The sequence below is a fragment of the Erythrolamprus reginae genome, chromosome 10 (genome assembly GCF_031021105.1).
Source record: "Erythrolamprus reginae isolate rEryReg1 chromosome 10, rEryReg1.hap1, whole genome shotgun sequence".
NCBI lineage: Eukaryota > Metazoa > Chordata > Lepidosauria > Squamata > Dipsadidae > Erythrolamprus > Erythrolamprus reginae.
The window spans coordinates 529,255-550,581 of NC_091959.1; the positions used below are offsets into that span (position 1 = coordinate 529,255).

At 65.1% G+C, this 21,327-nt stretch overlaps 2 protein-coding genes across 5 annotated transcripts; both read left to right on the top strand.

Moving 5' to 3' along the window:
- Positions 1-432: 432 nt before the first annotated feature.
- Positions 433-6,246, top strand: FAM81A (family with sequence similarity 81 member A). 2 transcript variants are annotated; one of them, XM_070762901.1, is made up of 9 exons: positions 433-518; positions 1,658-1,727; positions 2,008-2,281; positions 2,698-2,816; positions 3,448-3,577; positions 4,786-4,892; positions 5,093-5,228; positions 5,676-5,874; positions 6,054-6,246. In XM_070762901.1, the coding sequence occupies exons 2-9, from the start codon at positions 1,681-1,683 to the stop codon at positions 6,158-6,160; spliced, it is 1,119 nt and encodes a 372-aa protein (XP_070619002.1). In that variant the 5' UTR covers positions 433-518; positions 1,658-1,680; the 3' UTR covers positions 6,161-6,246. The 2 variants fall into 2 exon arrangements, with proteins under 2 accessions (XP_070619002.1, XP_070619003.1); XM_070762902.1 differs by having other exon boundaries at positions 5,676-5,864; positions 6,054-6,208.
- Positions 6,247-6,594: 348 nt separating this feature from the next.
- TBC1D2B (TBC1 domain family member 2B) lies at positions 6,595-21,299 on the top strand. 3 transcript variants are annotated; one of them, XM_070762896.1, is made up of 13 exons: positions 6,595-6,916; positions 9,574-9,727; positions 11,105-11,270; positions 12,848-13,014; positions 13,534-13,763; positions 14,093-14,476; positions 15,051-15,161; positions 15,423-15,616; positions 15,880-16,377; positions 16,970-17,087; positions 17,291-17,476; positions 17,591-17,712; positions 18,544-21,299. In XM_070762896.1, exons 1-13 carry the CDS (start codon positions 6,665-6,667, stop codon positions 18,737-18,739), a joined length of 2,778 nt encoding a protein of 925 aa, XP_070618997.1. In that variant the 5' UTR covers positions 6,595-6,664; the 3' UTR covers positions 18,740-21,299. The 3 variants fall into 3 exon arrangements, with proteins under 3 accessions (XP_070618997.1, XP_070618998.1, XP_070618999.1); XM_070762897.1 differs by lacking the exon at positions 6,595-6,916 and adding an exon at positions 8,461-8,776 and having other exon boundaries at positions 9,529-9,727; XM_070762898.1 differs by lacking the exon at positions 6,595-6,916 and adding an exon at positions 8,461-8,776.
- The last annotated feature ends 28 nt before the right edge of the window (positions 21,300-21,327 follow it).

Consider the following 21,327-nt stretch of genomic DNA (forward strand, 5'->3'; position numbering starts at 1 on the left):
AGCGGCAGCGCCCCCTGGCGCCCGCGCCCGAAAGTGCAGGCCGATTCGGGCCCCCGAAGTCCGCCGTGCCGCCGCTCTCCCTCCCCGCCCCGACGGGGAGCTCCGGTCCGCCGCCGGCTTTGCTCGGGGCTTTCCCGGCGGGGGGCGGGGCGCGAGTCTTTTTTCGGAGGCGACTTCGGGGCGGGGGCCGCTCCCCTCCCGCTTCCCCGGCGGCTCTTCCTCCGCTTGGCTCCCGCCAGGAGGACCGCACTCGGCGAAGGATGAGGTGGGGGTTGCCATAGCGACGGCGTCCTAGCAACGGCTGGCAGCGCTTTGCTCCTCCCCCCTCCCGGAGGCTGGCAGAGCCCCCGCCTCCTCCCCCCGCAACGAGGCGAGCGGGCAGGTGCGTCTCTCCGCCGCGCATCCCCAGCCGGAGGGCCATGGCAGGCGCGCGGGAGGCCGGCGGCATTCCGGCACATCTGGAAGAGGCCAAGCGGGGCCGCCCGGTGCTTAGGGCCGCCCCGCCCTGCTGTCCCCAGGTGAGGAGGGTCCTTGGGGCGCGGCGCTCCCTCGCCCCCCGCCTGGAGGCCATTTGGGTCCTGCCTCCCAGCCCCCCCCCCCGCCCAGAAGGAAGGGGGCCGAGAGCAAGCAGCCCTCCCCCCTCGGGCGACGCCCTCCTCTCAGGGTTCGGGGAGCGGGTCCTGGAGGGGGGGCTCTGGGTGCAGATGCAGGGGTGGGGGCTGTGAGTTGCTGAGCTGCCTTGGGGGGAGGGGGGCCCTAAAAGGGGAGGGGGGTCACCTCTTCCCAGGGGCCACCTCAGCCCAGGGCAGCTCCCTGGAGAAAGTGAGGGGGGGGAAACCAGGAGGAGGCAGCGGGCTGGGGGGGGGGCTCCTGGAATTTGGCCATTTCTCCCTTTGCAGCCTTTCGGTCCTTGCAAAGGGTGTGTCTAAGGGTGGGGTCATACAAAGTGGCCCTTTCAGGTTAGAGACGCCCATCTTGACATGCATTTCAAGGGAAGCCATCCCCCCCCCCCCCGGAATAGCAAGACTCTGGCGGCATGGCTGCCACCCACACGGCTGATCTCCTGGGGGGGCTTTGGGGCGCCCGGAGCAGGGCCTGGGAGGGAGGCTTCTCCTGGAGGGTGGGAGAGGGGGTCCTTCCTGCTGGGCCGGCCAAACGGGAGGCAGCCCTTCGGAAGGCAACGGGCCCATGGGGGGCACTCTGGGTGGGGGCATTTTGGACCGTGGGTTGTGGTTGCTGTGGAGACCCTCTTGGGTGTTGCAATGCCCCCCTCCTGCCCTCTGGCCCCGCCTGCTCTGCTTGAGAAAGAGAAAGAGCCCCCTCTGTCCAAGCCTTCCAGGAGGGCAGCTGTCAACAGCTGGACCCTCAGCAGCGCCATTCATGAAGCACGGCTGCTTTAACGGATGCACCGCCAAAGAGCCACCAGGGAAGCCTCATGAGTGGACAAGGGGGGCCAGGGACCCCGAGGGGCCAGAAAGGCAGCCCAGGGACCCCCCCCCAGCCCTTAGCTTTCACTGCCACGGAAGGTCTTTCCTCCTTCCACCTGCCCAGGAGGCTCCCTTTGGCCCCTGCTTCCTCCCCCAACCTCTGGCTGGTCCTCCCCCTCCTAGCTGCCCCCCCCCGACTCCCTTCACCGGGGGCTCTCTCTCCCCCACAGGCCTAAATCCCCGGAAAAAGAAGATGGCCCAGAGGAGCCCCAACTTCTCCACCCTGGGCCCAACCGAAAGGTACCCAGAGAGCCCCGAGGGGGGAAAGGGGGAGCCTCAGGTGGGGGCCGGCAGGGAAGGAGCCTGGGACCCTCTTGGGGGCTTCTGGGGGCAGCTGCTCCATGCGGCTTCCAGGCCCTGTTCCTGCCCCCTCCTGGCCCTGGTTTGAGGCCCAGCCCCTGGCAGAGCTGAGAGGGGGGCGGGGGGAGGGCGTGTCTGGCAGACCAGCAGAGCCCCCCGGGGGGGGGGTCCCCACTGCTGCTGCCGCTGCCCCTGGGCTGCTCTCCCCCCCCCCCTGCAGGCGCATCCGGAACTTCCCGCTGCACAGCCAGGCCCTGACGGCGGTTCCCCTGGGCTCGGCCCGCCTGATGGACCAGCTGGAGGACCGGATCCTGAGCCATGAGAAGACCACGGCGGCCCTGGTGGAGCACGCCTTCCGCATCAAGGAGGACATCGTCTCCACACTGCACCGCATGCAGAACAAGGGCGGGGGGGACCGGCTGGCCCGGCAGCTGCTGGAGGAGCACATCCGCAACATCACCGCCATCGTCCGGCAGCTGAACCGGGACATCGAGGTCAGTGGCCGCTCCTCCGCGGGGCCCCTGTCCCGAGGGAGGAGATCCCAGTCCCAGCCCCCCCCCCTGCTTGGAGGGGAGGAACGGTGGACGGAGGGGAGGGCTGCGCGCTCAGCTCTCGCCTGCCACGTAAGGGCCACGTCTCCCCATGGGCCTCCGTCCCTCGCCTGCCCTCAGCCTCGTGGAGGGAGCCTCCTCTGGACTCCTCCGTCTGGGCAGCTCTCGGACCGAAGGGTTTTGGAAATGGCCCCCACTCCCACCCCAGGGGGAGAAAGGCTGCTTGCCTCAGAGGACCTTGCCCTCGCCTGCCCCCCCTCCCCCTCCCCGCTGGCATCGGGAGGTAGACTGCTCCTGGCCAGGCTGCTCTATGGGCCGCCTTCCTTCCACCCGGTCTCCCCTTCCCTGCGCTGATTCAGACTCTGCAGGAGCAAATCCGGGTCCGGGACAACCTGAGCTACGGCACCAACTCCACCTTGAAGAGCCTGGAGTTGCGGCAGCTGTCGGGGCTGGGCGACCTCCGTGGGCGGGTTTCCAGGTGAGCCCCCCCTCTCCCTCGGGGGGAGGCAGGGGGGCCGTTCCTGAGGAGGAGCTGGGGAAGGAGGCAGGGGGCTCGGGGTGCAGAGGGTCAGACCCTCCCTGAGCGGCCGGGGGCCCCAGAGTGGGGAGGGGGCAAACTCAATTCAAAAGCCCCTGAGCAAAGCATCTACTCTGGACTCTGCCCCCTCCTCCTCCTCCCGAAGGCTCCCGGTCACTCCGTCCACACTCAGGGCTCTGTGACAAGGATGAGGGGTGGGGGTCTGGCGGGAGGGGGCCCCCATCTGGGCTGGGTCCCTCCCCTCCCAGAATGGAAGTAGGTGGGACCTACCACGGGGCCGGGAAACTTATTTGGGGAACGACTTTGCTGACACCCCCCTTGCCCCCCTCGTGGGCAGCTGAAGGGGGCAGCGGGGGGTGGCTCCTCCTGGGCCCTTCCTGGCAGCCGCTCTGCCTTCTCAGGATTCCCTTGGGTCCCATTGGTTGGGGGTCCAGGGAAAGGGAGGGCCTTGCCTTCTCCTTCTGCTCAAGACCCCCCTGGACAATTGGTGGGCCACAGAAGGCTGGACTCGATGGGCTTTGGCCTGATTCAGCAGGGCTCCTCTGAGCTCCTCACGTTCTCCCCACCCCAGGTGCGATGCAGGGCTGGCCAGGGTCTCCGCGGAGCACAAGGTCACCTACGAGAGGCTCCAGAGCCTCAGCAAAGAGCAGCAGGCCACAAAGTTGATCCTGGAGTCCAAAATCAAAGAAACAGAAATCCAGGTACGCGGCCTGAGTCCTCCCTGCAGGGTCGGCGTTGTCCGTGGAGGCACCGCCAGGGAGTCTGGGAGCCCTTCAGCCAGGCCCCCAGCACGGCTCAGGCCCATCGGGGCCACCAAGCGCCTGTCCAGAGGCGGCTCTGGCTTTGGCCAGCTGGACTTGCCCAGGAGATGCGTCCACAGCCCCAGGCACAGAACCGCTGCAGCCTTTGGGCCTGAAACTGGCTCTGGTCTGGGGGCCCCGTGGGGGGGTTTCCCTGGCTCTCACCCCGCCCCCTCCTGGTCCACTGGCACATGGGAGGGGGCGAGGGAGGCCCGGTTCAGATCAATTGGGAGGCTTTGGGGTGGGGGGCTGGGCCCAAGCCCCCTCCCGCAACTCTCCCTGGGAGGAAAGCTCGGTTCTGAGACGGCTGCAGTTGCCATGGGAGACGCGGGAGCTGCCGGCTGCGCTATTGTTATGATGGCTGCATAAAAAGGTTGTGAGGATGGGGAGGGGGCGAGGGGACTATTTATCTCGCTAACTGAGCAAGGGAGGGGGCGGGGGGCATTTGGGGGAAAGGGGGCAGACCTCTCCCGCCAGCCGTGTTGCCTTCCTGAAGCCCCCTCCCCACCTGGAGAAAGGGGGGCACCAGAGGGGTGGGTGAATTCCTGCACTGGCCTGTATGAGCGGGGGGAGGGGGTGTCTGTGCCCCCCCCCGGGCCAGGAAGAAGGCTGTCCAATCTCTACAGGGGGGGGGCGTTCCCGGCATCTATTTTGGGAATCTTTCCAGCTCAGATCCAGTGGGGGGGGGGTCACCCGGGGGCTGGCTGAGCGAGGCCAGACTCTGCAGAGAGAAGCCCTGGGCGTGTGTTTGGGGGGGGGGCAGGGTCCCAAGGAGATGCCGGGTGGCCCATGCTCCCCTCCCCTTCTGAGGGGAGACGATGCACCGTTGCGAGTGGACCTCTCCATCCCAGCCGGGGCTCATGGGACCTGGAGTTGGTAGCTCAAGAAAGACGCCTGGCCACCGAATCCCCCCCCCCATGAAAACCGTCCCTGCAGGGCGGATGGCTTGGAAAGCAGCCCTGCTGAAAGCGGCTGGGGGCGACGGCAGTCGTGGAGGGCAGCCGTTGGGGGCACCTGGAGACACCCCCCCCAGTTTGGGTCAGGCTCAGCCAGTGGAGAGCTGCCCACTTCTTTACGAAATGCTGTCCTGTGCCCCCCCCCTCCGCCAGATTTCCCACCTCCTGAGCAGAATCGAGCAGTCGGTCATGCAGCAGGACGCAAAGCTCAAGCTGGCCTACAAGGAAAGCAACCACCAGCTCCACCTCCTGGAGGCCAAGTAGGTGACCCTGCAGGGGTCCAGCCTGGGGGGGCACACACACAGCCTCCCCCCCCCCCGTTGTGGTGGGGCTGCACCCCGAGGGTGGATGACCTGGGCAGCCCTCTCCCGCCTGCCCCAGAGCTCCCCCTTAACTCTGCCCAGGAAAGCTTTCTTTTGGAGGGGGGTTGTGACTGAGTTGTTTCTGCCCCCCCCTCCAGGCTGCAGGACGCCATTGACCACCTGACCAGCCAGATCTCCTCCGCCCGCAGCCAGATGGAGCAGGAGCAGGAGCGGTTCGAGAAGAAGTTCCTGGAGAAGATCGACCACCTGTTCCTGGCCATCAAGGAGAAGAGCGTACGTCCTGGTCTCGGGGGGGCCCAAGAAGCACCCCCACCCCTGGAGCAGGGGAGAGACGTCCCCCTGCCGGGTCTGCGGGTGGGGCAAGGGGAGGATGCTGCAAAGCCCCCGTTCCCTCCCCACTCGGGGGCCAGCCAGAGGGGGCCTTTGCCCGTTCTCCGGACCGCTGACCACTTCCGCTACGGGTTCGGCAGCCCTGGACTGACGGCGAGAGCTCGGTTGCGCACGACGGAAGCACCGGGCTGCACACTGGCTTCCCTCGGCCACGGTGTCTCTTAGCCAAGGCCTCGCTCTGTACGTCCACTGCCGCTCCTTCAGGGTCTCCTCGGAGCTGCTGGGCAGGGGCCGTTTCCCCTGCGGACAGCCAGACCCCCTCCGGCCAGGGCAGGCCAGGGCCAGGGGCCAGGTGGGAGACGGCTGCCTCTCTCGCCACTCTGGCCGCAGGAGTTGGACAGCCGGGCCCTGGAGGTGCAGCTGAGCGAGATCCACGGGAAGCTGCAGAGGATGGAAGCCGGCGGGCAGAGGTGCTCAGCCGCGGGGCAGGAGGCCAGCCCGGCCGAGGACAGGATGACCCTCCAGCTCAGCAAACTCCAGTCGGACTTCACGGAGGACATCAAGGAAGTCAAGGCAGAGGTCAGCGCGGGTAAGGCCACCCCGGGGGGGGCCCAGCCAGCCACGGGTCCCGGCAGGACTCTTTGGGGGGGGGAGTCAGTAAAGGGCGATGGGACAAGCTCCCCCTGCCCCCCAGGTACATAGCCTGGCCATCTCCCTCCGTCCCTGCCTGCCTGCCCAGCTCTCCCCCCCCATTGCCCCCCCCCCCAGGACTCAGCACTATCTACGAGAGCATCGGGTCCCTCCAGCAGGTCCTGGAATCGAAAATGAGGCTGGACAAGGAGGAGGTGCAGAAGCAGATCCAGCAGCTGAAGTGAGGGGCAGCTGGAGGGTCCCGGCCAGGGAGAAAAGACCCCACCCCCACCTCCTCCTCCCTTTGGTCCAGCGGGACGGACACCTGCCGCCTGGGCCACATGGCCGAGGGCCGTTTACTGTAAATAAGAGACACACCCGCCCTTCGGGAGGGCAGCTGGGCCGAGCCCTCCTGGACTTTGGACTGGGGCCTCCCCCACTCGAGGCCAGGGTCCAGGTGCCAGACGCCCTGTGCCGGCCCCCTGAGCCGGTGGAAGAGACCCCAGAGCAGGAACGAGGGCGCCTGCAAGTGGCCGGCAGAGAAGCGCCAACCCCCGGCTCCCCTGGGCCAGATACGCCCGGCTCCTCCTCCAGCTCTCACTGCTACCCCTGGTCTTGGGGGGGGCGACCAAGGAGGCCTCCTGGGGGAGCCTGGGACCCTCGCCCACTTGTACATCCACACGGCCTATTGGCCCCATTCTTGCTCGGCCCCTCTCCCTGCCGCTGCTCCCCGATCCCCCCACTTGTTGATGCTTCTGAACACACCTGCGTGCCAGGAAGGTGCCCCCTGCCCCTGGCTCCCTGCAGCCTCCCCCTCTTCCTCCACCGCCCGGCCATCTCGGCTGACCACTGCCAACGCCTTCCCACGGCAGCCAGGGCCCAGCTCAACGGCAGGAGGACGCGGGTCTCTTCCCAGGCCGGGCCGAGGCCCCCCACCCTGCAGCCCGAGCGTGACCCTGCCCTCCGCGTCTCCAGGGCTGAGAGGACCCTGCCGGCAACAGGTACGGGCAGCCCCTCCGTGTGTTGAGACCCCCCGGCTCTCCCCCCGACTGGGGCCCAGGAAGGGAAGAGGGGGATGGGGGGGTTCACCTGCCTTCACCCAAAGCTCAAATGTTTTGAAGCAAAGTGGCCCTTTCACAAAACCACACTCCTCCCACCTGTCCCTCAGTTCATGGTTGGTCAGATAACACCTGGGTTTTATAACACCCCACGGTGGGGAATCCGGCAATGTTTTTCCTCCGAATGTTAACCTCATGCAGAGTCCAGATAGGTTGGTAAAATGTAGAATGTTGTAGAGTCCACACCAGAACCCGGTGCAGCCAGAGACGTTGGAGCCCCTTCCTCAAATCTTTACCTGGGCTGTGGGGGCTGTGGGGGAAAGAGAAGTTCAGCTGGTTCCCTAAAAGCGAAATGCGGAGCTTGGGTTCCACCCGTTTCCTGCACGACAGGGGCTGTCCTGGTGTTGCCCCTCGCCCTGGGCAGCAGCAAGGCCTAACCAGGGTGGCCCCTTCTGGACGTCTTCTTACTCTTGGGCCCAGTGCAGTGCAGTGGCTCCCCTTGCTCAGGTGGGCTTCTCTCCTCGTTTCTTTGCAGACTCGGCCCCCAGGAGCCCCTCCCTAGTGCCCGCTGACTGCCAGGGGAGGGTGTGGCCAAGGCCACCAAGGATGGGACAAGCAGAGTAGCCTCCCTCCCCGCACTTGGGCCCACGCCTGGCACGGACGGCCTGGGCAGCCCACTGGCCAGCGAGCCTCCCTTCCTACGGCCTTGCTTGACAGGGGGGAATGGCCGCAGTGATCCCCCAATTCCCAGCAAGCACCAGGAGGGCCCCACTCGGGTGGGGGGATAGAGTTGCATCCTGGCGGATCTGGAGTGTGCCAAGCCCCAGGAGGGTCTCCTCTGTGGTCAGAAGGTGGCCAGCTGCCCCTCCCTCCCTCCCCCCCTTCTTCTGCCAGCCTGGGGAGCCGCTGGTGGGGCTGCTGGCAGGAGCCTCTGGGGGCCCAGAGAGGTCCTGGCTGGCTGGAGGGACACCTGGCGCCCCACCCTCCCTCCTCCTCCTCTTCTCACTCACCTGGACAGGCAAATAATAATTAAAAAATAACTGAATTCACCCACAAGAACCCGAGGGCTCCATTTCTCCCGCTGCTGCTGCTGCTTCCGTGTCTTTGAGAGCAACATATTGACGGAATGCGCGGCTGCCAGAGACCCCCCCCCCCCTCGCCTTTTCCCACCGAGGGCTGGCCGGCTGCCGGGGCCTCTGCACTAGTGGGAGGGGGGCATGGAGCGGGGGCGGCGGCACCGGTAACGGCCTCTGCATCGCTCCGGGGGGCCGTGCGGGGGGGGGGGTCGCTGGGCGCTCCTTGCCCAAAGAACTTTCCCAGCTCCGCCGAGAAGCCAACCTGGCCGGGGCGGGGGGGGGGGCGGGGCGCTGGGGGCGGCGGCGGCGGCTCCTCCTCGCGGGGCCGAGCCGGAAGGGCGCTGCGGGCGGGCGGGCGGAGGGAGCGGGCGTCGGGAGGGCGGGATGGCGTCGGGGGGGCCGGAGGGGGGGGCGTCGGCTGTGCGGCTACCTGCAGCAGCTCTCCGGGCGGGGCCCCTTGCGGGCTTTCCGCAGCCGCTGGTTCGCCTTCGACGAGCGCCGGTGCGCGCTCTGCTCCTACAAGGGCCCGCGGGAAACGCAGCCGCTGGGCCGCCTGGAGCTCGCCCGCGCCGCCTTCCGCCTCCACGACCCGCCCGTGCCCCTCCCGCCCCCGGCCCAGCCCGGACCCTCGGCCGAGGAGGCGGAGCGGCAGGCGGACGAGCGGGACGGGGCGCCCGGCACCGCCTTCGAGGTCCACGGGCCCGGCGGCGACGTGGCCGTCCTGCGGGTGAGCGAGCGAGCGGGCGGGCGGACTCCCCTCTCCTCTGGCCCGGGCGGGTGGAGGGGCCGGTCCCGGGTCTCCCTGTTCTGAGCCCACCCACCCCGCTCCCATAGGAGCAGCCCCGCCAGCTGTTTCCGGGGTCTCTCCGGACGGGCCTGCAGGAGCCTCGGGGAGGCCGCGTGGAACAGCAGCCCCGGAAGGCCAGCGCAGCTCCCCCCACCCCGGCCTACAAAGGGGCTCCCCCCCCACACTCAGGAGAACTACCCCCCCTTGTCACGGGGAGGCTTGCAGCGCCCACCCCCTGCAGCTGCCCAGGAGCCTCCAGCCGGCCAGGGGGACCCCTGAGGCTTCCGCTCCTACAGCAGCAAAGACTCCCGTGGTTGGAGCAAAGCACTCTTGCTGAAGTCAACACGCAGGCCCCCCCTCCCATTATTATTATTATTATTATTATTATTATTATTATTATTATTATTAATTAGATTTGTATGCCAACCCTCTCCACAGACTGGGTGAGTGGCCGGCCCTTGCAGTGATGGCAGGTCCTGGGTCAGACTAGCTGGCCCGCAGGGTTTCCCCACTCGGCCAAGCCAGGCAATGGCTGCCCTCTGGGGCCCTCTGTGTGGATCCAGCAGATTGGGAGACCCCCCTCTCAGCTCCCCCTCCCCTCCTCTTAATAATAATAATAATTAATAATAATTTATTAGACTTGTATGCCCCCCCTCTCCAAAGACTCTTCCTCCTCCTCCTCCTCCTCCTAGAGGTCTGTAACTGTCCGGCCGGCCGGCCGGCTTCACTCCCCACAGGCAGCCACGCACCAGGACATGATGTACTGGCTGCAGGAGCTCCAGCAGAAGCGGTGGGAGTATTGCCACAATGTGGACCCGGCCCAGTGCTGCAGCCAGACCCCTCCCATCCCAGCCGGCTGCTCCAGGGGGCTGGTGGCCAAGGACAGTCCCGGTGAGTGACCCCAGGGATCCTGGGCAAGCGCCGGGAGGGGCCGGGCAGGGGAGACCCCAGCTTCCACGTGGCTTTGCTTGTGCCCCGGCTTCCTGGTCCACGTTGGGGGGGGGGGGCTGGGGGGGAGGGAGGAAATGCTCCTGTCACGCGGTGCCAGGCGCCTCAGCCCAGGGACCCCTGCAAAATTGGGCCCGGTTGGTCTTCCTCACCTGGGGGCCTTCAGTTGTGCTGGGACTACAACTCCCAGGATTCCCAGCCAGTGATGGGTCACGGAAGCTGAACGAGGGGAAAGCTTCCTCAGCCCCTTTTCCCCTCCTTCATTTGGTGATTATTTCTTCTTTGTTTTTCTCTACAAGAGCAAACGTTTATTTAAAGATAGTACATATTGGAAAATGTGGTGTACGTATGTATGCCTCTGTGTGTGTGTGTGTATACAGAAATATTCCTCAGCAGAGGCAAACAGCCGGCCTTTTGTTTTGTTTGGTCTTATGTTGGACTTTTAAGTGACTTCTTCTGCCAAATGTTGGTGTAATATATACATGCGCATAATCTGTGGAATATCCTGTTGCAACAATAGGGTCACTCACGGTTTCCCCCTTTCTAACAGCCATGTTTTTAAAGAGGTGGGCCGTAAATATAACACAGGGCGCCCGCGTGGGTGGGGGGAGCGTTGTGCGTTCGGCATTGGCTGGGCAGCTCCCCTTAGATGGCTGTCGGGGCTTTTGCTAGGGCTGGGGGGGCCTGGGTGGGGGTGTTTCCGCCTCCTGTCCGGGCCCCCAATGGCACTTCCTGTAGCTCCAGAACAGTTGGGGTCGGCTGGAGTGGGGAGGGGGCTGCCTTGCGCTTTCCGTCGTGGAGGAGTGAATTCGGCGTAACTGGCGGGGCCCCTGCTGGCCCAGAGATGGCCCCTCTCTGTCTTCACAGAGCTGCGGGGCGGAAGAGCTGGGCCTGCCCTCCGTGCTGGCTGTGGTTTTCTCCGGGGAAGCCGGTGTGAAGGAAACCGCTCCAGGGCCGGCTGCCAGTGAGCAGGGGAGGCTGGGAGGGCCGCTCTGCGGGGGGGGGGGGGAGGTTGGGGAAGGTCTTTTGGGGGGGGCTGGGACAGCAGCCATGGGGCAGAGGGCATCGGCCGCTGGATGGGAGGGGCATCGGCCGTCGTGGGCACGGGGTTGCCCGCTGGGGGGCAGGGAGGGGTATGCCCAGCTGGGAGCAGGGAGGAAGTGGGGCCGTGACAGTGATGCATTTCCTGCAGCGAGGGTCCTCGGAGGGTCCAGCGGGCACCACTGCCGTCCCCTGTGAGGCCCCGCGTGACTCCTTTTGGTAAACCCCGAGGTGGAAGTTGGCTGGCAACTGGTGACCGCTGGGCTTGCTCTTCCTCAGATTGCACGACGCCCCCCGCCAGTGCTTCGGCGGAGAAAGCCCGCCACGGCCTGGCCATTGAGGTCGCCCCCACGGAGCTGGTGGGGGAGCAAGCCGCCTGCCTGCCCGCTCCAGGACACCCCGGGCCCATCAACTTCTCCTTCAGGCAGCTGGGCACTGACATCAGGTGGGTCTTGGCGGGGGCCGGCCGGAGGAGGGCTTCCGTGGGCCCATGGCTGGCGGCACTGTGGTCGGCAGGCAGACTGTGGAAGGGGCTCCCAGCAGCCAGACCCCCTAGAGCAGGCGTAGGCCAAGTCGGCCCTTCTGGACTTCTGGAATTCAGCTCCCAGAATTCCTGAGCCCATCATGCTCTGAACCCGCAGCCCTGCAGGGGTCCTGTGGTGCGCAAAGAGGGTGTTCTGTTGTGCTGTCACACTCAAAGCGCCTCCCTGGACTGTGGAATCCGCCATCCAGGAGGAAGAGGAGGCCCATGAGGAGGGGCCACCACCAAAGCAGGCGTTGAAAATCTGGTGGCAAAGTTACCTTTTGGGGGGGGGTTGTTCTTTAGTAACCATGGAATGGATGCTGGGGCCTCTGATAGCTGAACTGCTCCCATCTGAGCCATGGCAGCCCCCAAACCCAGGCCTTTTGCCAGGGGGTCCCTTGCTGCACCCCTACGAAAGCCCCCAGTTGCCCTTCCCTGAGCCCCTGGGGCCCTTCACCGCGCTGCAGAGACTGCCCATCCTCCGGCCAGATGTCCCTGCTGCCCGGCATTTGGCTGAGCCAGGCAGGCAGCCTGCGAGGGGGTCGGGGGTGGGCCTGCAACAGTGCCGGGTGGGCCTGGAGCTCTTGGCACAGGAGTGGGCCAATGTTTGTGAGTCAGACGCTTCTTCCCCCCCCCCCCCCCCCGAGTTCTTCAGAAATCCAGGCCCTGCACAGCCCAGCGGTTTGTGGCCACGGTGGCTGCAAGTGGGCAGCGGCTGCAAAGGGAGGGGCGCTTGCTGGCTCCCCCCCACCCCAGAGCCTACAGTCCTTTTTGTACTTTCCCTGTTGAGCCCCTGCCTGCCACCAGCTTCCCTCTTTTGCTGACCCTCCTCCCAGCCGCCCGGCAGTGGCCCCTTCCGAGGGGTAAGCAGAGGGCGGATTTTGCAACCGGGCCTCCCTCGTGGTTTGGGGCAGCCGCCTTGAACCTGCTTCCTCCTTGCAAGGAGAGGGCCTGGGGGGCCTGGCTTGGTTTCTGAAAGTCCTTCCCTGAGTGTGACCGGAATAGAACCGCAGGGCCTCCGCGGTGTTCAGCAAGGTCCTTCTGGAGGACTCCCCTTCGCCAGAAACCCCCGCCCTGCCTTATTTGCTCCCCCGGCCTTGCGGGTGGGGCGTCTGTCGTGCAGGAGGCCAGTGGCCAGAGTGGCTCAAGCTTGACTATCTGAGGGCCGGGCTTCTTGCGCAGTTTCCTGCCTGCTGTTTCCGTCTCAGCTCACGGGGGGGGGGGGGGCGAGAGGCTGTTGGGAAGGAAGAGCAGCTGGACGGAAGGACGTGAGCCCCCTCCCACAGAGGAAAGGGTGGGGGATGATGGAGGGGGAGGGCCCGAAGGTTGTCCAGGCAGCCCCTCCAGCCTCCGATTGGGGGGGTGGGGCGTGTGGGGGGGGGGTGTCCCCTGCCTTAAGGCCCCAAGAGAAGCCCCTTGACTTCTGCAGTTTTGTGGGTTCGGCCCCGTTTTCTCCCCCCGCCCTCCCCCCCAACCACTGGGCCCCCTGTCCTTTGCAGGAATTCTGTCTCCTCCTTAAGACCCGGCAAAGGAAGTGGGGAGAACCAGAACCGCAGGAGCGTTTTTTACACAGAGGAATGGGAGATGCTGGACCCCTCCCCCAGGGACCTGCAGGAGTCGGCGGCTCAGGAAGAGAAGCGCAGGCTGGCCACTGAGCCCTGCAAAGGTGCCCCCCTCCCCGTCTCGCCCCCCACCCCTCTTTTTCTGCTCTTGCACAATCCTTCTGGCTTTGCAGACTTTTGGGGGAGGGGGTCCACTTTGCCCCCCTTTGTGAGCGGAGGTCCCCTAGGGTGGCCGGATCCCTGGTTGTCTTCCGAGCACCGCAAGACCCTTTGTTCCCCCTGAGCTGAGAGCCAGGAGGGCCAAGGTGGGGCTGGGGCAGCGCTGGAGAGCGTCCTGCTCCGTCCCCCCCTCCCTCCCTTCCCCCCCTGTGGGACGTTTGGGGCCCAGGGCCCAGAAGAGCAGCCCAGGGGTTGACGTCCTCTCCCGCCTTCTCTCCCAGCTGCTGCTAAGATTGTTTGACCGTTTGGAGGAATGTGGAAGTGGACGGAAGAGGGGGGCTGGGCCAGGGGCTCTCCGGATGGAGGCTCATTTTATTAATTGGACTTGAATGCCGCCCCTCTCCGCGGACTCCGGGGTTGCTGACCTGGGCAACCTTCTGCCCTCCACCCCTTCCGTGCTGCAGGTGGGACCGGCTCAACCTTCCCCTTTGATTTTGGCCGCCTCCCGCACAAGCCCCGGCGCCCCCTGAAGGACCCCATGGCGTCCAGCAAAGGCCTGGGAGGCAGCCCGGAGGACTGCCCCCCCCTGGAGTGGAATGGAGGCCGTCCGGCCACAGAGGCACCGCTGAAGTCGCAGGGCCAGCAGCAGCAGCAGGACCTGGAGCAGCTCAAGACGGAACTGGCCAGCCAGAAGGTGGGCGGTCAGGTGTGAAGTGGGAGGGGGCAGCTGTATCTCTGGTGGGGAAGGGCACGATGGCGTCTGGACCCTCCCTCCAGGAAGCCCCCCCCCCCGGCGTGCCCACTCTCGCTCCCTCCCCCATTTGCACCCAGGGCCAGGGTGGCAGGGGAGGGCCGCTCGCTTTAAGGAGAGGCCTTCTCTTCCCCTTACCCCTCTCCCCAAGCGGAGGGGGTGGAAGCAGGAGGCCGGAGGACAGGGGTGTGGGTCCCAGTGGGGAGGGGGCTCAGGCCCATGCCCCCCCCCCCCTCAGTTTCCGAAAGAGCCTCCTGGCTTCCTCCTGCCAGGAACTTGTGCGGCTTCTGCAACAGACCGTCCGGTCCTCCCAGTATGACCGGTATCTGGCGGGGCCCCTCTGCGACGGGAGCCCCCAGGGCCACCTGGAGCTGCTTCACCAGAAGGACCACCAGATTCTGGGCCTGAACCACCAGCTGGAGAAGCTGGGCCTGGAGAAGGACCACCTGCAGCAGGAGGTGGCCAGCCTGAAGTCCCGGGTGGGGGAGCTGGGGGAGCAGCTGGAGATGCTGATGGAGACCATCCAGGCCAAGGACGAGGTCATCATGAAGCTCTCCAGGGAGCTGAGCGAGTGCGAATCCTCCTGGCAGAGCGGATCGGCCGAGGACCCCACCACCCCCACCAGCAAGGACCAGCAGGAGCTCAGCAAGCTGAAGGTGAGGGGCCCGCGTGGCTCCTGGGGGGGGTCTTGAGGGGGTCTTTGCCCAACTGCAGGACAGCCCGGGTGGGTCTGAAGCCAAGGGAAGCTACAGCCCAACCGACCAGGGACACAAAACTGCAAAGCCCAGGCTGGAAACAAGTCAGAAGAAACCAAAAGACTGCGACACCTGTCTGACCTTGACGGACGCCAGCCACAGGACCGGACGGATTCCACCACAGAGTCCGAGAGCCGCTGCCAGGCGTCATCGCAGAATCGTTGCACCACAAAAAATCCTGGGACGCAGCAGAACTACCAGAGACAATGAGAGACCCACCAGCCTCACACCAACATCCGGGGGGGCCTTGGGTGAAGGGGGGGGGACATTTGGGGTCCTGCGTTGGTGCAGTTGTGGTTTTATTAAGCACAGTTTCTTGCACAAGCCAATCGGCTCCGTCGCGGCGTTTGCTGGCAGCTCATGGAAGGGTCCGCGTGGCCCACCAGGCAGAGCTGGTTGGGGGGTTGGAGCCAAGGCCGGGAGGCCGAACCCTTTGCCTTCCCCCCCCCCCAAACAGCCCCCCCTGTGTTGGCAGGACAGCCTCCAGGGCTACAAGACCCAGAACAAGTTCCTCAACAAGGAGATCCTGGAGCTCTCGGCTTTGCGGAGGAACGCCGAGAACAGGGAGAAGGCCCTGATGGCCAAGGTCAGCCAAAGGGGCAGCCACCCCTCCCCACTTCAGCCCCCCCCCCACACCAAGGGGGGGCATAGCCACTGACAGGTGACCCGTTCTCTGTGTGTGCGGGGGGCCAGAGAGCAGCACTTTCCAAGCCGACCGGTGCTTATGCCCATCTCCCCCAGAGGCCCTGTTGCCCTCGGTGCCGGTTCTGGGGTTGGGGGGTGGGCTGGGCCTTCCCATGGCTGCCTGCCTCCCTCAGCCCCTCTCTCGGTGCTCCCTCCCCCACAGCACACCAGCCTGGAAGCCCGGATGTGCCAGGTGGAGAGCAAGTACCTGGTCCTGCTGCAGGAGAGGAAGGCGCCCGTGTGCTCGGGGGAGCCCAACCCCCACAGCGACCTGGTGGTCCGGCTCTTGGAAGACGCCCTGCAGGTGGACAGCGAGGAGCAGCCCGAGCAGGCCTTCTTCAAGCCCCACATGGTCAGGTGAGCCCCAGCCCGACCTTTGGCCTGGGCTGCCCCTGCGGGAGAGGCTCAGGGAGGGAGGCCTGGGCCCAAGCAGAGGCTCTTTGGCAAGGGGTCAGCAGGGGGCAGGGCCCCTCTGACTCGCGTCATGCAGCCGAAGGACTGGAATTCCGAGGTGGAGAAGGCAGGCGCCTTTTCTGACCCTGGACGCCAGTGGGGGCTTTCCCGGGGGGTCCTTCTGCCCCTGGTGGCTCCGGCGAGTGAGCCGCTGCTCTCCTCCCCAGTGAGTATGACCTGTACGGCTTCCAGACGGTCCCGGAGGACGAGGAGGAGGAGGAGCGGCTGGTGGCCAAGGTGCGGGCGCTGGACCTCAAGTCCCTGTCCCTCACGGAGCACCAGGAGATGTCGACGGGCGTGAAGTGGGAGAACTTCCTGGCCGGCTGCACCAACCGGGAGATGGTCCGGACGGTGGAGCTGAAGAACCTAGTCCGGGCCGGGGTCCCTCATGAGCACCGCTGCCACATCTGGAAGTGGTGCGTGGGCCTCCACGTGAAGAAGCTCAAGGAGAAGTGTGGGCCCGACCACTTCCAGGACCTGCTGCAGAAGGCGCTGGTGAAGCAGAACCCGGCCTCCAAGCAGATCGAGCTGGACCTGCTGCGGACACTGCCCAACAACAAGCACTACTCCTCGCCCGCCTCCGAGGGCATCCAGAAGCTGCGCAACGTCCTGGTGGCCTACTCCTGGCGGAACCCGGAGATCGGCTATTGCCAGGGGCTCAACAGGTAGGCGGTGCCAGCAGCCCGGCCCAGGCGCAGAGGGGAGGCTGGTCCCAGGAGTGGGGCCCAGATGGCCTGCCCACGCTTCTCCCCCCTCCCTCCCTCCCTCCCTCCCTCGTGCTTCCCTCCCTCTCCAGAGTCCACTCCTGGGCGTGTCTGCGAGGGGGGGTGCAGGCTGTTGAGGCAAGGGCCCCATTCCCAGGGGAGGAAGGCCTACTGCCCCCTCGGCTGCTGGTCCTTCAGGGGGGACCTTCATAGGCCCCAGGGTTGCAAATGGACTGGCAGGAGCCGGTTCCGCCTCCTCCTTGCTGGCCCTGCAAGTGACCTTGGGAGTGGAGGAGGCGCAGCCCCGGGGGGGGGGGCACGGCTGCCCAGGGAGCCCAGCAGGAGGGACCCTGCCCAGTTTCCCAGGGTGTGAAGGCGGGTGGGGGGCAGAGTGGCACCTTCAGACCAGCCAAATTCTGCTCCAGTAAAGCAGCTGCAGCTCCTCTGGTTGTGGGGTGAGGGGAGAGAGGGAGGGAGGAGCCCCAAGAAGGTCCCTCTTTCCCTGTCTGGGGGGTCTTGGCCCCCTGTGAACTCTGTGTGGTCTCTTTTCCAGGCTAGTGGCCATTGCTCTCCTCTACCTGGACCAGGAAGACGCCTTCTGGTGCCTGGTGGCCATCGTGGAGGTCTTCATGCCCCGGGACTATTACACCAAGACCCTGCTCGGCTCTCAGGTGGGGGCGCAGGGAGACCCCTGGAGGGGGGAGGCTTGAGAGCCCTTTGGGGAAGCTCCGGGGGGGGGGGACACACACACACACGTAGGAAAAGGGGTGTGTCCTTCCCCTCCCCCCCCTTGGGGGCAAAGGTTGGAGGAGGGAGGGGCGTCCTTGGGGGTCCCTCTGGGAGGCCCCCCTCCATCCGCCCCCTCCTCTTCCAGGTGGACCAGCGCGTCTTCAAGGACCTGATGAGCGAGAAGCTGCCCCGCCTGCACGGCCACTTCGAGCAGCACCGCGTGGACTTCTCGCTCATCACCTTCAACTGGTTCTTGGTGGTGTTTGTGGACAGCGTGGTCAGCGACCTCCTCTTCAAGATATGGGACTCTTTCCTCTACGAGGGACCCAAGGTAGCTGCCCCCCCCGCCCGATTGGGGTCCCCGGGGATCTCCTGGAGGGGGGAGGGGGGCGTGCGCCTGGCGCACTCTCTTTTGTGACCCATGGCCTCCCCCTTGTGCGCCCAGGTCATCTTCCGGTTCGCTCTGGCGCTCTTCAAGTACAACGAGGAGGAGATCTTGAAGCTCCAGGACTCCACCTCCATCTTCAAGTATCTGCGCTCCTTCACCCGCAGCGTCCTGGATGCCAGGTGAGGCCGCCGTCTGGGCTCTGCCGGTCACCAATGGTGAGGAGGAGGAGGAGGAGGAGGAGGGGCCTCTGGCTTTGCCTTCAGAGAAGCCGAGCAGAACAATGCGGGTCCTGAGCCTGCCCCCCTTCCCGCTTTGGATTGGGGCCCAGGGGCTTGAACGGAGAGCCCCACCGGACACATTGGAGCCGGCCCTTTGCACAGCCCACCGTTGGTTGGTTAGTGTGTTGGTTTCTTTGAATTTATGTGCTGCGGATTCAGGGCGGCTAACAGCGATAAAACAGCACAAGGCTAAAATACTCCAATAATAAATAAAAAAAGTTAAAATTTAAAGCTCCATGTAAACAACATACAGTCGTCGCTCGATCATACTACAGGGCAGAGCGGGAACTATCGCTGAACGGCCCCAGGCCTGCAGACAGCGAGGAGAGTGGGGGTGGGGTTGGTTCCAGAGGACCGGGGCCGCAACAGAGAAGGCTCTTCCCCGTGGTCCCACCAGCCAACCTTGCTTGACCGATGGGACCCTGAGAAGGCTGACTCTGTGCGACCTAACCGGCTGCTGGAATATGTGAGGCGGAAGACGGTCCCGTAAATAATCCGGTCCACGTGCCCTGCAGGGCTTTTACTGTAATGTCCAACGCCTTGAATTGCGTTCGGAGACCGATCGGCAGCTCACGGAGGAGTGTTGGACTGATGCGGGTGTATCTAAGGACACCCATCACGGCTTGCACGGCTGCAGGCTGGACAAGCTGCAGCCCCCGAACGTTCTTCTAGGGAAGCTCCGGTGAGGCCCCTCCGGTGCTCCTTCCCGTCTTCCTCTCCCTCCCCCTCCAGGAAGCTGATCGGCATCGCCTTCCGGGACCTCAACCCCTTCCCGCTGCGCCAGATCAGGAACCGGAGGGCCTTCCACCTGGAGAAGGTGCGCCTGGAGCTGCAGGAGCTGGAGGCCATGCGCGAAGACTTCCTGCGCGAGCGGGAGACCCACCCGGAGAAGAGGGACCTGATCAGCGAGGACGAAGAGGACGGCTGAAGGGGCCTCGGATGGGGGGATCCCTGCCACCGCACGGAACCACGTGGAGACTTGAGGGCGGGTTGCCCAACGCAGCGTTTCACTTCCTGCTTAGGCCGACGCTCGGTGCACCCGGCACGTCAGATCCCCCTCCAGTCGCGCAGCTGAGCTGTGAGCGCTTCCCCCCCTCTCGAAGCCTCCGGAGACCGGAGCGAAAGGGGCGTCGTTTCAGGACACATTCCTGGTCTTTCGATTGGGCCGTTTTGGAGACTCTTCCCTCGTCGTCCTAAACGAATGAACCGAGTGGCGGTGCTTCATGGGGTGCTGGTAGCTTTTGGGCGGCCTGAGAGACGTTCCGCGGGGGCCACCGCTCCGTCTTCCCACCAGCGGGCAGCACCAGGACCTCCGGACTGCTGCCGGCTCCCCGACTCTGTTGGAAACCCACCAAGGAGGCGCCCCCTTGCCTGGCCTGGGGCTCCCGGGGGGGGGGCTGCTTCTCTCCAGGATGGCCGGCCCATCCATGCCCGGCTGCGTCTCTCCAGTGCCTGCCTGCCTGGCCCTGGCGGGGAAAGCCAGCTCTTCCACGGAGAACAGGGGAGGCCAAGGGGGGGCGGCCAAGCCCAGCAAGGTTTCCGTGGGGGGGGGGAGTCCTGGGACGGTCCATCCAGCCATTGCATTCCAGCTTCTGCTCTTCCCTCCCCCTCCTCAGGGATCTTTCTTGGGGGAAGAGACTGGGGGCCCAGGGGGCCAGGAGCTCTGCCTCCCCACAGCCGGGACTGGCCTGCTCACGGCCACTTTGCGAACAAAGAAGGAAGAGGCCCCCCGGCCCAGTGTCCATTTGGGAAAGGCAGAATCCGGACCTGAGTCCCTTGAATCCTGGTCTAATCCTCGGCTACAACCGTGGGGCAGAGGAGAAGGGGGGGGGGGGTTGGCTGACTTGTGTCCCCAGCCATTGTGCCGGCCAGTCCGGAGGGTTTCCTTGGTGGGGGGGTGTTACGTGGGGTGCCCCAAGTTGTGTGACGCAAGGGTCCATCCCCCTGTGCTGCTTGCCGTGGGTCCCAAGGGCCTTCAGAGTCGTCTTCATCCCCCAGACGGTCAGCCCTGGAGGGGCCGAGGGAGGGAGGCGGCCACACAGGCCCTTCTCAGCCCAACACACAGCTGCAGCATGGGGGGACGGCAGGGCCCGGACGTCCGGGGGCTGATGGCCGGCTGCCGAGGCTGAGCAACCCCCAGGCCTCCGTTCCTGCTGCTGGACTTCACCCCCTCCCCTTTTCATGGAGGACCCCAAACCCTGCTGTGTGTTCTGTAGGCAGCGTATTTTATGCATGGCCTCTATACAAGCAGAATGTCACACACACACACTCTCCCACTTTTGCAGTTTGCACAAGCCTCACAGAGGTCCAGCCTCTTGGTCTGCCTTTGTAGAATGACAGGCAGACACACACACCCTCCCTCTGCAGGTGGGGGTCGCAAGCAGGAGTCCACGTGGGGCGAGTGAAGTTGGGGACGTCGGTGGGAGTTCTTTGGGGCTCAGAACCTCTGAGCCCATTTGCCAAATCTTTGCAACCTCTTGAAAATGGGACCATTTCCGGCCTCTGGTTTTTAAAGGCTTTGGACCTTCACTGCTGTCTGGTCTTGTCTGACCAAGTGAATAAATGCACAAGACCCCCTGCCGCTCTCGGTGTTTCTGTTGGTGCCCCCGAGTGGGCGGTTCTCTCCTGCGGCCCTGGCAGAGAAGGGGGGGCACCCGTGGGCCGAAAGAAGGCAGGGCGGGGGGAGGGTGTGTGTGTGTGCCTGCAGGGGAGTGTAGAGCTCTTGGCCCCCACCCGGTTCAGCCTCTGCCCCCGGAGGAGCTTCGGGTGGGGGCTGGAGGGGCTGGTCCCTCGTGTTGGCCACAGGGTCCCGGTTGAGTCCCAGTCGGCCTCTGCTCTCCCTTCCCCCCCCCATGGCCGGAGGAAGCCCATCCCTGTGGGGCCATTGGGGAACAATGGCGGCTGTGAGCCCCATCCGCCTCCCTCCCTGTGCAGGGGAATCCCCCCCACCTCTAGAGGGGTCCCGGCTGGGTGGGGGCTGCTGCAGTGCAGGCTGGAGGCAGGAAATGGCAGCTGGGAGGTGGGGGAAGGGATTTTCTGGCCGTTTCCTGTTTGGGCCTCAAACACCCCCCCCCCCCCGCCTTCCTTTCTGCCTGCAGCTGTTCCAGACTGAGGCTGCCTGGGGCCCTGGGGTCCTCCTGGGAGGCCTTCAGGCGGCTGGCAGGGGGGGCGGCTGGGCTCCCTGGGGGAACAAGAAGAAACCCCCCCCCCGAAAAAGAGTGGCTGTTCTGGGGGGAAAGTCCTGCTCCGCCCTCCGCTCCTGGCAGCCTCGGCCCAGAAACCCCCTTGGGGGCCACAGTTATTATTATTATTATTATTATTATTATTATTAATTCGGCTTCTGCTATGCCCCCCAATCCCAAAGGGTTCATGGTGGGTTACAACAGTATAAAATACAAAGGCAATAAAAAGAGTTCTGTTGATGTTGGTATATTTTTTATTGTACTGTGATTGGAGAGAAAAATAAAACAATTCTTTATCCAAAAAAAGAAGTCAAATATAAAATCTGAGTTATAA